General features: G+C 41.9%; 1 protein-coding gene across 1 annotated transcript in view; it reads left to right on the top strand.

Annotated features, from left to right (window-relative positions):
* The window catches only part of LOC117362664 (sodium/hydrogen exchanger 2-like), a 76,027-nt gene that overhangs the window by 17,032 nt on the left and 43,877 nt on the right, over window positions 1-15,118 (top strand). The window contains exons 3-4 of the mRNA XM_033949422.1: window positions 6,190-6,440; window positions 10,139-10,356. Of these exons, the coding sequence (XP_033805313.1) occupies window positions 6,190-6,440; window positions 10,139-10,356 (469 nt within the window). The remainder of the gene's footprint in view (window positions 1-6,189; window positions 6,441-10,138; window positions 10,357-15,118) is intronic.

Genomic DNA, 15,118 nt, shown 5'->3' on the forward strand with positions numbered 1-15,118 from the left:
TGTTTACAAAGGAAGTCTCTGAGAATTTTGTTTGAATTTTGAGTTAAGTTGGCCAAACAGATTAGAGCAGTGTCTCAAACTTTTTTTTTAGCTCTGGCACAGTAAACAGAGCAAATGGTTTTTTGCGACACCTTATAATTGAAATTATAAAATTGCAAAACCAACAAAAAATTAAATTTTAGAGTTATTTATTTAAAGTTCTTTAAGCTTCGTATGGATAATTGTAACAACAGTGAAACTAAAGTAGAGAGAATAGAATTGCTAATCAATGTGATAGATGTGCTTGTTTTTGAGTGCAAACTAACTCAAAATGTGGCTCAAAAGTCGACAAACACACATTTCATCATCTACCATCTGCAGTCATTTTCTTTTTTAAAATTTACCCCCTCTTCTATTAAACTGTGCTAGTAGTTTTTAGTGCAGAGAGCCGCGCTGAATGGCCCGCGCTGCTCCCGATGCTTATAGGAACTTTATGAGCATTGAGAGCAGCGTGAGCCATTCAGCACGGCTCACTACGCTAAAAACTGCTAGCGCAGTTTAATAGAAGAGGCCCTTAATTTCTGTCAGAGCTGAAAATCCAAGTTTGCAAAAATAAGAAGATCCAAACAGTAAAAAAGCCTTGATTGCTTTGTTGCTCAGGTTAGGATAATTACTGCATAAAAAAATAAAAATAAAATTGCTTGCCATTAGTTTTCAAGGACCAATCACATCAAAGAATGGTGCTTGTATGGGCAATTGTATCTGAACGCACACAGACGCTCATAACATTGACAGATTCATGCATATGCAAAGTACATGAAAAGCTCTGTTTGAACATTTGTTTGGAAGGTCTATTGCCCAAAAAAGGGGGAAGGGCAGTAGCTGCAGTAACATTTTTTTCATTAAGCACAGGAGGTATAGCTGCTTAAGACTGGGTTTGTTTTTCTGAGCTCCAAAGCCTAATTTATCAACCCACCAAGATGAAGGGGATGGCCAAGGGAACAGTATTGAAGAAATGTTATACTGGACTGAACCCTGTTAGGAACTCTTACAGAATACCTCATTGATGTGAATGAAATCCCTTGATATGCCCAGTTTCTATGATTTTTTTTTTGCTTTATTTAAAGTATGGGACAGTAATAAAAGCTACCTTGAGTTTAAAAGTTCCTGGCTATTCGAATGACTCCTGTTTTATGAGGCAACTGAGAAGGCCTGGTGAGATTTATATAAAGAAATATGGATAAAAGGTACCACAAACTGGGAGTCACACCAGGCACTATGGGGCTCGTAATAAAAAAAAGTGCCTAATAAGTGGCCTAAATGGCTACTTGGACGATCAAAAAGCCTGATCGTCCAAGTACCCATAATCAAAGCTGGTTTTAAATGTATCTAAAACCAGCTTAGGCCTTTCCCCTGCATCTAAATTCACAGAGAGAAAAGAGGCGTTTTTAGAGGAGGGGAAAGAGCAGTCGGTGGGCAGACCTAGACATAGGCGTGCAGCAGGTATAACCAAAACTTTAGGCAGGTTGCCTAGTCGGCACTTATATGTTTTGAGTTAGACCAAGTCAAAACAGGTATAAGTGCCGAAAAGGGGCCGCTGAGCTGATTGTGGCTGCTGCGATCAGCTCAGCGGCCCCAGCAACCTGCCTACCCCCTACTGCAATGATCGCGGCAGGAGAGATGGCTCATCTCCTCTGCCGCGATCCACCCTTCCCCCTCAATGATCAGGGCAAGAGGGAGCCCAAGCCCTCTTGCCCCGCGATCCCCAATTCTCCCCCCACCGGGCTGAATCCGTTCGGGCCAGGAGGGAGGCCAAAAGCCCTTCTGGCCCGGCGATCTCCCCCCATCCCCCACCACATGATCCGGTCAGGAGGGAGCCCAAGCCCTCCTGGCCCATGACCCCCTCTAACCCCCACCCCCCACTAAAATACAGGCAGGAGGGATCCCAGACCCTCCTGCCCTCGACGCAACCCCCCCAACGGCTGCCCCCAAAACCCCTATCAGCCCCACCGCTGACCTGTGACCCCCCGCCGACCCCACGACACCCCCACCCCCACTCCCCTTCCCCGTACCTCAAAAAATGTTGGCCCCATTCCTACGCTGGTTGGCCTGCCGGACGGGTGGGCTTGGCACCCGTCCGTCCGGCCAACATTTTTTGAGGTGCGGGGAAGGGGGGTGGGGGTGGCGGGTTGTGGGGTCACGGGTGGGTCACAGGTCGGCGGGGGGGGGTCGATCGGGGGTTCGGGGGTGGCTGTTGGGGGGGAGTTACATCGAGGGCAGTAGGGCCTGGGATCCCTCCTGCCCGTATTTTAGTGGGAGGTTGGGGTTAGAGGGGGTCGCGGGCCAGGAGGGCTTGGGCTCCTTCTGGCCGGATCATGTGGGGTGGGGGAATGGGGTGATCGCCTGGCCAGGAGGGTTTGGACTCCCTCCTGGCCCCAACAGATTCGGCCCGGGTGGGGGTTTGGGGATCGCGTGGCAAGAGGGCTTGGTTTCCCTCTTGCCCCATTGAGTTGGGGAAGTTCGGGGTGCCGCAGGGCAAGAGGGCTTGGGCTCTCTCTTGGGCGGGGCAAGAGGGCTTGGGCTCTCCCTGATGTCGTGGGGGGGGGGATTCTGTAACCAGTGTTGGTTTTGACAGACACCGGTTACAGAATCCAGTTTTTAGGCGAAGGACTGGCTCCTCCTTCGCCTAAAAGCCCTTGTTTTGGATGTTTGGGGCTTAGGCTTTTTTTAGGTTGATTATATGTATAAGTTTAGACGTAGTGGTGGCCTGGGCATTTAAACAGCTGAACGTAGAGGCAAGCCATTATCATAAAAAACCTTCTTTTGGACGTTTTTTTTTATAATGGACATTTTCCTTGCTTCTACTTTCAACGTTTACGGCCTTAGGCCAAAAGGGGACTTAGATGGGTTTTTTTTACTATGCCCCTCCACATCTTCCATGTTTTAAGAGCCTAGGTGGTGGCCTAAGTTGTCATAATACAAGACCAATCATTTCAAATGCAGGGCTATGGAGTCCGTACATAAAACCTTCGACTCCTTTATTATGATATCTCCATTTCGACTATGACTCCTTTATCTGTATATCTATTTAGTTGTTGCATTACATGCAAGGTGTGGCTTCTTGGGTTTGGTATATTTTATGTTTATCATTTTTGGGTGGCTATTATGGATTTGTCATTTGTGTTTTGTGTGTGTGACCGAGGTATTCTGGTAGCATGATTTTTATATACAGCATTCTATAGTAATTTGGCTTCCTCAGTTGTCTGATAGTAGAAGGGATATTTGTGAGGAGGAAGGGAAGAGGAGACAGGGGTTTTGTTGATCCGTTTTGTATTTGTGATTAATAAAATGACAGTTGTACAGAATATTGTTTATTTTTATATTTTAATAAAATTATTTCAATATAAAATCATAACTTCGAGGCTTGTGCAGATAGGATCAGACAGAGTCCACAGCAGTGGGAACATGGACAGAGATTGTGGGGACAGGGATAGATTTTGTCACCAATATAAATATCATAAAATATATTACATTTTGTAATAAAGAACTTGATATCAAAATACAGTATATTCTACAAGTAAAACACATTGTGAAAAAAATTGGTTAAACAAATTATTATATATGAAATGAGAAATTTAAGCATTATAATATTCACATGACATACAATGAGCTGGCACATTTTCACCAACTCTTACTCCAGTAACCCAAAAATTGCTTCCAACTCTGACTCCACAGTCCTGTTCAAATGAATCATATTGGATGTCATTTCCAAAGGATTGCATAACATTTATATGTGTGAAAAATAGTGTTTGTTCATGTGAATGGCCTATATGTGTGCAAGTGGTAATTTTAGAAAGGATGTTTTTTTATGTCATGGGAATTTAAAAAGTATTAAGAACTGGAAAATTGAGTTTTAATCCCTTCACTGTGTATGACCATTGATTCAACTCAGATTTCCTAAGATTTCCCAGGGGAAGAGCCTTAGGTGTCTGAGCCAATCAGGACCTTAGGCCTCTCCCCATACATCATAGGATGCACCAGGAAGGGGAAGACCCACCATTTTGGAGTGACAGGCCTACGAGCAAGAGGGACTGGGCATCCCTCTTGCTGTCTTCATATAGAGGTATGGGGTGGTTTTGTGGGGGTGGGGTGGTTTAGTGGGGCTGGGGGGCATCTAGTGGCAGAAGGGAGTAGGTATCCCTCCTGCCTCTATTTTTGTTCCAGGGAGAAGGGCCATCATTGGGGGAGGGGGGTCTGTTCAACTGTTTGTTTTTATGGGGCAGTATTGTGTTTGTTTTACACACTAGAGTAGGGGTGCCCAAAAGGTCGATCGCGATTGACCAGTAGATCGCGAAGGCAACGCGAGTTGATTGCGGAGCCCATCCTGGGCTCCGTCATAGACTCATGTTGCCTTCACATTCTACCTGCTTCCTGACGCCGTAAAGAGGATGCAGAAGCGTCAGGCCAAGCAGCCATCCCCACCCAACATCAATTCTGACATCAGAGAGGAAGTTCCTGGCCAGCCAATCGCTGCCTGGCTGGCCCGGAACTTCCTCTCCGACGTTAGAATTGATATCGGGTGGGGAAGGCTGCTAGGCCCGGCGCTCTTGTGTCCTCTTTACGGCATCGGGAAGCAGGGAGAGCAGAACTCTGTGGCGGTGGCTTGGGGGCCTGTTCCCCGATGGTGACAGTGGTGGCTTGGGGGAGGACAGGGAGGAATGAAAGACAAAGAAAGAAAGGGGGCAGGCAGGGAGATACAAAGAAAGAGGGGCAGGGAGACACAAAGAAAGAAGGGAAACAGAAAGAAAGGGGGGGACAGAAAGAAAGGGGGCATGGAGAGAGAAAGACAGACAGAAAGAAAGAAGGGGGCAGGGAGAAGAAAGAAAGGGGAGGGGGAAGGGAGAGAGAAAGAAAAAGTTGGGAGAGGGAATGAGGTCTGGAGAAGAGGAAGCATACAGGAGGCTGAAAGAAGGGAAGAAATATTGGATGCACAGTCAGAAGAAAGTGCAACCAGAGACTCATGAAATCACCAGACAACAAAGGTAGGAAAAATGATTTTGTTTTCAATTTAGTGATCAAAATTTTGAGAATTTATATCTGCTGTCTATATTTTGTACCATGGCCCCCTTTTACTAAACCGCAATAGCGTTTTTTAGCACAGGGAACATTGAGAGAAGTGCAGGGCATTCAGTGCAGCTCCCTGTGCTAAAAATCACTATCGCGGTTTAGTAAAAAGGGAGGGGGTATATTTGTCTGTTTTTGTATAGTTGCCTTGACCTCTTTGTATAGTCTGCCTTGACCTCTTTGAAAACCCCCCAGAATATAAATAATTAACATTTTCTCTGCGTACAGTGTGCTTTGTGTTTTTTAAAAATTTTATTGTAGGTAGATCATTTTGACGTGGTCATTTTAAAAGTAGCTTGCAAGCCCAAAAAGTGTGGGCACCCCTGCACTAGAGAATGACATGGGGACAACCTTTTTCCCCGTCCTCGCATAAACTCATTTTCCCGTCCCGTCCGGGCGAGTTATTTTCCTGTCCCTGCCCCATTCCTGCAAACTCTGTCCTCATCTGCACAAGTCTCAAACACTTTAAAATCATGTGTTCGAGACTTGTGCGGTTAAGACAGAGCTTACAGGAATGGGGCAGACCTGTCGCTTTTATCGGGTCGGTATTACCAGTCGGTGCGGGCTTTTGTGATGTTAGGCCATCGATCAGATGACTCGTTTGTAATAGTAATGAGGTAGTTTACACAGCAGAGTTGGAGAATGTATGAATGCACAGAAATCCACACAGTGAGCAATTTTGAACATCAGGTCAGCAAATTTGGTCAGTCGCTAAACCAGTGACCATCGGTACATGATTTGGAGCATTTAGTGCATCTAGACCTCATTCCCTGAATTTAAATCTGGATTAAAGGCCTATTTTTTCTCTCCCAAGCCTTTTGGGTTTCACAGTATGGTAGGTATAATCACCTGTATTGTTAACCACTTTGATACTCCTTGTGAAGACGATACAGAAAAATTGCTTCATCAAAGATCTAGGAACTCATGCACACTAAATATTATTAGTCTAAACTCAAAATAGTGTAAGTGTTTTAATTCCCTAGCCCTTTGTATTTCATATATTTTTTAATTAAGTGTAATAATATTTGTAGTAAGAGCTTGAAGAATTTGCAAAGTTTTAATATCTGCTTTACTTTTCTTTTGTAGGTACTATACAATTTGTTCAAAGACTTCTCACAAATGCAAACAATTGAAACCATTGATATCTTTTCTGGAGTTGCTAAATTCTTTCTGGTGGGACTTGGAGGTGTGCTAATTGGAATCATTTTGGGATTGGCAGCAGCATTTACTACCCGCTTCACCCATAATGTTCGAGTCATTGAGCCTCTTTTTGTCTTTATGTTCAGCTACTTGTCATACTTAACAACTGAGATGTTCCACTTTTCTGGCATCATGGCGTGAGTATCCAGCAAAGAGATTTAAATTTTTTAAAATGTATATGAAAGAGAGAGGAAAGCAAGGTAGCTGCTGCTGACCCTTTCTGGTGGGCAGACAAGGTGGGCCTGTGCCTACCTAGGCCCACCTGTAGCTACACCACTGGTTTGCAGTATTAAAATGTAAGAAGGTGTTTCATGGAGAAGACAGCTATGCGTGAAGTAAGTAGGTTAAAGGGTGTGTAAAAAAATGAATAAATATTTTATCTCCACTTGTGCATATGGACATACTTGCATGCAAGGAGTTCTTTGTACCTCGCTGGTTTACAATGCTGGTTTGCATTCTGGTTTGTGTTCTGAGGGGGCATGATGATATAGCCTAGTGGTTAGAGCTATAGACTATTTATTTATTTATTTGATTTTTTTAGCCCATCCTCCCAAAAGAGCCCAGAACGGGTTACAATGAATATATTGGTGCATTAAAATTATAAGTAAGATAGGTACTTAGAAATTCCCTTACTGTCCCGAAGGCTCACAATCTAACTAAAGTACCAGGAAAAATGACAATTAGAAGAGTAATAAAGAAAGAAAATAGAGATAGAGGAGAAAAATAAGAAAATAAACATACTAATAAGATTACAATGATCTAAAGGAATTTGAAAGGTTAAAAAGAGGGGAGATAAGAATAGATGCAGAGGGAGAACCGTTGAAGCAATAGAATTCTGGGGAAATTTAAATGAAATTTGAATGATAAAATAAAACAAAATAAGTGGTAAAACAATAAGTGAGATTAAAAAATATATCATAAACTAAAAAGAAGTGAAAATAAAATCAAAACAGCCAAAACTGAAGTCCAGCTTGAACGGGCCCCCGAGCCAACCGTCTAATCAAGAAAGGCAGAATCTCAAATTCTTTTTTTCTCCAGTAGCTAAATAACTTATTTTTCTTGTTGATGTTGTTGGAGGGGCTAAACAAAAAAATTTCTAGGCTCTCTAGTAGTTGATGCTATTTTGGACAAAATGTTGTTGTGGGTCATGGCTCCTGTAGCCCACCCATTCCACTGCCTATGTTCTCCCACAGCTGCTACTTGTGATCTTAGCTAAGTCACTTTGACCTCCTGACTTAGGCCCCCTTTTTATCAAGCCGCATTAGAGGTTTTTTTATCGCCAGCCACTGCAGTGAAAGCTCTGACTCTCATAGAATTCCAATGAGCATCAGAGATTTTAACGCAGTGATCGGCGATTAAAAAAAACCTAAGATGGCTTGATAAAAGGGGGCCTTATATTGTAAGTCTTTGGTGGCAAGATCCTAATTACTTTACCCTGAATTGTATAATTTCTTATTTATGCATTCAGAGAAGCATGAAACTGAATCTAAGTCCAAAACACATTGTTTTCCCCACCAGTTCTTTTGAACTAAGCCTAAGGGCCCCAGTGAAACAAATAAGTAGTACATTTAAAATAAAATTGGAAATTCCTACAGCAGTGGTTATCAAACATAGCCACAGAAATATGCAGCCCCTGGTGACCCACCGTCATTCCATGCTACTGTTTCTGACCCTCCTATTGCATCTACAAGAGACACTGCTATTATGTGTTGTCTTCTGTGGAGCCAGCATAGGCCTACTTATACTGCAGATTTGTCAGGATGTGTGGAACGATTATGACCACAAACACAAATTTTGAAACCTCATTTTGTGTCATGATCAATGTTCCCTCTAAGCTATGTGGATGTCCTCCAGCCACGTTGCTACCAGTGAGGGGTGATACTTCAATCACAACAGATAGGCAAGTCTTCTATAGTCTTACAGAACTTACCCATTCCTTGCTATTGAAAATGTGATATTAAAACAGCACCCTCCACTGGCAGGAATATAAGTGGAGGTCTATTGCAAGAGGAAACATTAACTATGACCCACAGTTTGGGAAGCTCTGTTCTAGAAGGCAAAATATTAGTAAAATAGCATCAGAAAGCTACCTATCATAACTGTGAGGGACTACAAGAAATAAACCTAATCTTTGTGCTCTACTAGTTATCCAGACTGACCAGACTGGTTTGGCAAAAAGAGGCATGACTTATTTTTAAGACAATATGGCACAAAGTAAGTTCAAAACCCACAATTATGGTGTTTGCTCTGAATGACTACATGAACAGGTTATACACCCCCTCAGCTTTTCTTTCACCTCTGGAGGAGGCCAAGGAAAGAAAACTACCAAATACAAAAGTACAGTTTAAACATTCAAAGCCTTGGGAGTTCTTAGCATCCTACTAACTGGTAAGGAACCAACCAAGAATCTCCATGAATTACAAGTGCTTATTCTAAAAAATTGAAGGGAGATAGGTTCAGAACAAATGCTAGGAAGTTCTTCTTCACTCAGAGGGTGGTGGACACCTAGAATGCGCTTCCAGTGGAGGTGGTAGAGCAGAGTACGACTTTGGGTTTCAAAATGGGACTGGACGAGTTCCTGAAGGAAAAGGGGATCAGGGATATAATTAGAGGGTTACTATACAGTACAAATTGCTCTAGAGTAATAGATCACTACAGGTCATTGACCGGGGGGGCCGCCGCGGGAGCGGACTGCTGGGCATGATGGACCTATGGTCTGACTTGGCAGAGGCAATGCTTATGTGTGTATGTGCCTATGTGCTTATGGCCATTTTATTGGGATTATGATAATAAGGTGCTGGTCACCTATGTATCTTATTGTTTGCATTTCTTGCTTTGTCTTGTGAGAGGATTTATTGTTGGGTGTATGTATTTCTGATGCAAAGTTATAGTTTTGTATGTTTGTTTGTAACCCACCGTGGGTAAGGGCGGGATATAAATGAATAAACAAACAAACAAACAAATCAGTTAATTAATTATTAAACATACGTAGTTGGTACATCTTCCAATTACATTTCAATTGCTTCATTAAGATCCAGTGATAAACTGCATACTCCAGTAATGTTCCATTGGTTAGTTTCAAGTCACAGAATTTCTTGTTAATCATATTTCATTAGTAATTTAGCCTAGCAACAATAATGACGTAGTTATCACATGCTATTGGTTTCACCCCTGTCAGCAATAGAGGGGGTAACAACATGTTCACTTAGGGCATAATGACCTACTAGGACTCATCTATTTCCCATTCTTACAGGAATCTGACAGGAAATAGCAGCTGTGACATACATATATTTTAAAACTTTAACATTTGCTAACCAAGCAATATTATTTTTACTATAACTTTGAAGCATTCCTATCTTTCAACTTCATCTTTATATATATATATATATATATATATATATATATATATACCACCACAATGGCAAAACGGACCAAACATACTCTCTATGATGATCTTGTCTTTATCAAGAGGGAACAGACTTCACCAGAAGAACTTGGACAGTCAAAACAGGAATAATGTAGCTCATACATTGGGAAAGGTGTACAGTAATTCAACGCATTCTATGGCTCAGAGTTGGGCACATCTAAAATGATTCATTAAAGGATCCATTATCACCCTATATTCCCTTATTTGCCCTCTCCTATAGCCTCTGCTTCAGTTTCAAATAGCACAGATATTTATTTATTTATTTATTTACTTGAATTTCTGAATAGCTATTCTTTGGTCTCTTTTCCAGCCTTCAAATGGATTTAGTGACCCCTTAATGTTTCATTTTTTATTATTTTTTAAAATAGAATTATTAAAAAGAATATATATATCTATATATTTTTGCAGGATAGCAACGTGTGCTGTAACAATGAATAAATATGTGGCAGCAAATGTTTCCCAGAAATCTTATACTACAATAAAATATTTCATGAAGATGTTGAGTAGCGTCAGTGAGACACTAATCTTTATATTCATGGGCGTATCAACAGTTGGAGAGAACCATGAGTGGAACTGGGCCTTCGTGTGCTTTACCCTGCTCTTCTGCCTGATATGGCGTGCACTAGGTAAGGAATATTTTGTTGAAGGCACCTTAATGCTGTAACTTTCCCTGTGTCCTGTAATGACAGTGAGTGGTGATGAGGAAGCCTCTCCATAGACTGAAAATCCTAAGTTTGGAAGGAAGTTTAGAAGGTTTTAGGGGGTTCAGGGGCAGGAGGAGTAGGCATGTTAGAATGTAAGGTGATCGTAAAGGGGGCAATTTTAAAAAAGGTTATCCAGTATATTTAACCAATATTTTTGTTCACAAAGAATAGGCTTTTTGTTAAAATTGTGCTGCAGTATAAGTGCATAGAAGTGTATTCAGTGATAAAATAGTGCATCCATATACTTGCATCACATGTACTCTTAGGTGCTCCCAGGTTGTAATCTAGGTGGAGTAGAGGCAGAGCTACAATATACATGCATATTTTATAAAATATAGAAGTAAATGCATAGAGTGCAAGCACACATTTATGTCACAAGAACAAATCTATAATAGGGCATACACATTTATGAGCCATTTGAGCATGTAAGTATGCAGAATACTATCATGTGCACAGGCAAATGTACACTTAAATGCATTCCAAGAAAAACAAATTCCATATTGCTGAGGCTAACAAACCCACGATACTTGGAGCGCTGATCTCCTCCCATGGCTTCCAGTATCACCTCTATGCTGACAACTCCCAAATCTACATCTCTGCAGCAAATATCTCTACTGAAACCCAGAGTTTCAGCTTGCCTGTCCGACATTGCCACCTGGATGTCTCATTGCCATCTAAAATTGAATATGGCTAAAACAGCATTGCTCTTTATCCCCTCTAAACCTACCTCTCCGTTTCCCTTGTTCTCTATCTCTGTGGACAACACTCTTATCCTTCCTGTTTTTTCTGCTCGTAATCTAGGAGTCATCTTTGAATCCTCTCTGTCCTTCACCACCTAGATATAACATATCACTAAAACCTGCCACTTATTCCTCTATATTACCAAAATCTGACCCTTCCTCTCTGAGTATACTACCAAAACACTTAGCCACACCCTCATCACCTCGCACATAGACTACTGCAACTCGCTACTCTCAGGCCTTCCGCTTAGTCATCTTGCTCCCTTCCAATCTGCAAAAAACAAAAGGAATTGACCCCGAAATATCCACAAAGAAGAAAATCCAGAGAGAACCAAAAAAACTCTGTGGAATGATGATGTTCCTAAATGGACTTTATTTGAAAGTGTCAAAGTTCCAAAGGTACACTGAAATCATCCACATAAAATAATTCCATCCACATAAAAATAAATTATCCACATAAGAGCCTTAAAGGACCTAGTCCGCTAGGGATACAGGACCCAACACGGTCTGCGTTTCGACAAAAAGTCTTCTTCAGGGGTCCCTGGGGGTCTTATAAAGGTGAGTACGTGGGAAACAATTTTGTGGTGAGCCGGAAGTGAGTCACTGCCCCTATATCTCTCCAACCAAATCACACACCTCCAGAATCAATCCAGCAAACCAATTTTGGAACTCCTTCCTACCTCTGTCCTAAACAGCCACTTGCAACAGCATACTTGCAAATGGAGCAAATTGCCATCAAGCAAATCCCAAAAGCCCTGAAAGTTGACCTTTCAAATCCCTCAAATTACAGACCCATAGCCGGAATCTCAATAATAATAATAATAATAATAATAACTTTATTCTTGTATACCGCATTACCATGGAAGTTCTATGCGGTTAACAGATGAAGAGACTGTACATTTACAGCGAAGTTACAATTTCGTTAATGTTACATTTACATAATAGACTATACATAATAGACTATACATTTACATAATAGACTAACCATACTTCTCAAAATGCATGTCAGCATACAACTTTCCACCTACATTGAAGAACACTCTTGCTTCCCCCCCACGCAATTTGAATTCTGATCAAATCATAGCACAGAGTTCCTTTTATTGACCTTAGTGTCCAAAATCTAGCGCTACTTGAGCGTTGGCCATGAAGCAATCCTCTTTCAATTTGATATTTCCGCTGCTGACGACTCGGTCGACCACCAACTAATTCTAGCCAAACTCAATGAAATAGACATCGTAGGCACTGTCCTGAACTGGTTCAAAGACTTCCTACAAAACAGACAATATCTTGTTTACAAAGACAAAGCATTTTTATAAAACTGGCAAGCGTTCTGCGGCGTATCACAAGAATCACTATTATCCTCAATCCTCTATATCCTTTTGTTGAGCTCACTAGGCCACATCAAATTCAACAACAATGAATTCATATTCTTATAAGCAGATGACAATATTTTACTCATCCCAATTAATCCTGACTCTAACAATACAGCACTGATAATATCAAATGGAATAGACAAAATATAGACCTGGGCCGCATTCAACAAACTCAAACGAAACGTGGACACAACCAAAGTTCTGTAGTTTCATAATGCTGTACACACAGTTCCTTCCACTGTAACTCTAACCTCAGGATTCACATTGAATATCAACAAGACGTCCCAAGTTCTTGAATCATACTTGTTGACTCCACCCTATCATACGAATCTCAAGTATCCAATTTAAGGAAGAAAACCTTCTACAATATGAGAAGACTAAGACTTATCCGACCCTTTTTTCAAGAGCGTCACTTTGTTGTACCAATGCAAATGCTTATACTGTCCTAGCTGGATTATTGCAACTCCCTCTATGCGGGTCTAAACTCTACTTTCCTGAATAAACTACTGATGGTACAAAACATGACAATCAGACTAATATTCAAACTATAAAATTTGACTTTGTGTCACCTTATAGACAAATTTACATTGGCTTCCTGTTAAAACTCGTATCTCTTTCAAACTATCATGCATAATATTCCAAATTCTATATGCAAAAATTTCTGAGCCACTCATAAACTTATTTGTCAATTTCTGGTCAACATCAACCAGAAAACTGGAATTGCTTTAACTATTTCTTCCATCTCCCAAAGGAGTTAAATACAAATTCACATTCAATTCACTCTTCACTTATCTTGGCATCAAGACCTGGAACAATCCCTCAATGACATTAGGATGGAAACAGATTCAGAAAAAAAATTAAAAACTCTCTTCTTTGAAAGCATACACATTATAGACAACTAACTAGTGATGAGAAGGTGGTGTTTTTGTGATCTCTGCTGATATATACATAGGAGTGACATTGCTGCTGGGGGTTTGTTTGTTTTTTTGTTTAATTTATGTTCTTGTATACTAATTTAGGTATGTTGTAGTGTGTTATGTATGTTTGCTGATTTTTATTGTGTATGGTTTTTTTTGTACTCCATAAGAACATAAGAGTTGACATACTGGGACAGACTGAAGGTCCATCAAGCCCAGAATCCTGTTTCCAACAGTGGCTAACCCAGATCACAAGTACCTGGCAATATCCCAAAGAATAAAACAGATTTTATGATGCGTATCCTATGAATAAGTAGTGGTTATTCTCAAGTCTATAATCTAATCCAGGGGTGCCCAACACGTCGATCGCGATCGACCGGTCGATCGGGAAGGCAACGCCAGTCGATCTCGTGTTGGCGTTCCAATCGGCCGGCCGATCAGCCTTCCTCTCCCCAAGGTTCCCCACCGGAATCTCCCCAAGGTTCCCCACGCACACTCATTCTTGCTGCGCCCTTCCTGCCCGACTGCCAGAACTCGTCTTCCGACTGGGGGATGAAGTCACTTCCTTTGGGAGAAGGCGGGAGGGAGGTCTAGGGAAGTCACGACCCTTGAGAGCTGAGCGCCGGCTGCCCCTGGCGGAATTGACAAGCCAGACTGGAGAAAGGCAGTCGGGAGCAGGAGGTGCTCTGTCCAAAAATGCCGGAGCTGCTGCTGCTGCTGCTCTGACGTCTTGAGCCTGAAAATGGGAAGTTGAGTGTTGTGCTAAAAAGAGACTGGAACGGCTCTCATGGAAGACTGGCTTTTTTTCTTTTCTTTTCCTCGGCCCTGGGGATCCAGAGATTTGGGCCTGCAGAAGCCTAACGCTGACCAGCATTCCTCTCCCCGACATCAATTCTTACATCGGAGAGGAATTTCTGGGCCAACCAATCGCTGCCTGGCTGGCCCGGAACTTCCTCTCCGACATCAGAATTGAAGGGGAGCAGAATGCTGGTCAGTGCAAGGCTTCTGCATGCAGAGCTTGGGGGGCGGTGGCTTGGAGGCCTGTTCCCCGGTGGCGATGGCAAACCTAGTGGCTTGGGGGAGGGCAGGGAGAAAGAAACAAAGGGGGCAAGCAGGGAGACAGAAAGAAAGTGGGCATGGAGAGAGAGAGAAAGAAAGAACAGGAGGCAGGGAGAAAGAAAGAAAAAGTTGGGGGAGAGAATGAGGTATGGAAGAGAGAAAGCATATAGGAGGCTGAAAGAAGGAGTGGGCTGAAATCAGAAGATGTCAGAAGAAGTGCAGCCAGTGTGAAGTGAGTAGAAGTCAGAAGAAGAAAGTGCAACCAGAGACTCATGAAATCATCAAACAAAAGTAGGAAAAATGATTTTATTTTCAATTTAGTGATCAAAATGTGTCTGTTTTGAGAATTTATATCTGCTGTCTATATTTTTCACTATGGCTCCCTTTTACTAAACCACAATAGCGGTTTTTAGCGCAGGGAGCCTATGAGCGTCGAGAGCAGCGTGGGGCATTCAGCGCAACTCCCTGCGCTAAAAACTGCTATGTGGTTTAGTAAAAAGGGAGGGGTTATATTTGTCTATTTTTGTATGGTTGTTATTGAGATGACATTGCATAGAGTCATCTGCCTTGACCTCTTTGAAAAAAACCCGGAATA

This window comes from Geotrypetes seraphini, chromosome 6, assembly GCF_902459505.1.
Source record: "Geotrypetes seraphini chromosome 6, aGeoSer1.1, whole genome shotgun sequence".
Classification (NCBI taxonomy): Eukaryota; Metazoa; Chordata; class Amphibia; order Gymnophiona; family Dermophiidae; genus Geotrypetes; species Geotrypetes seraphini.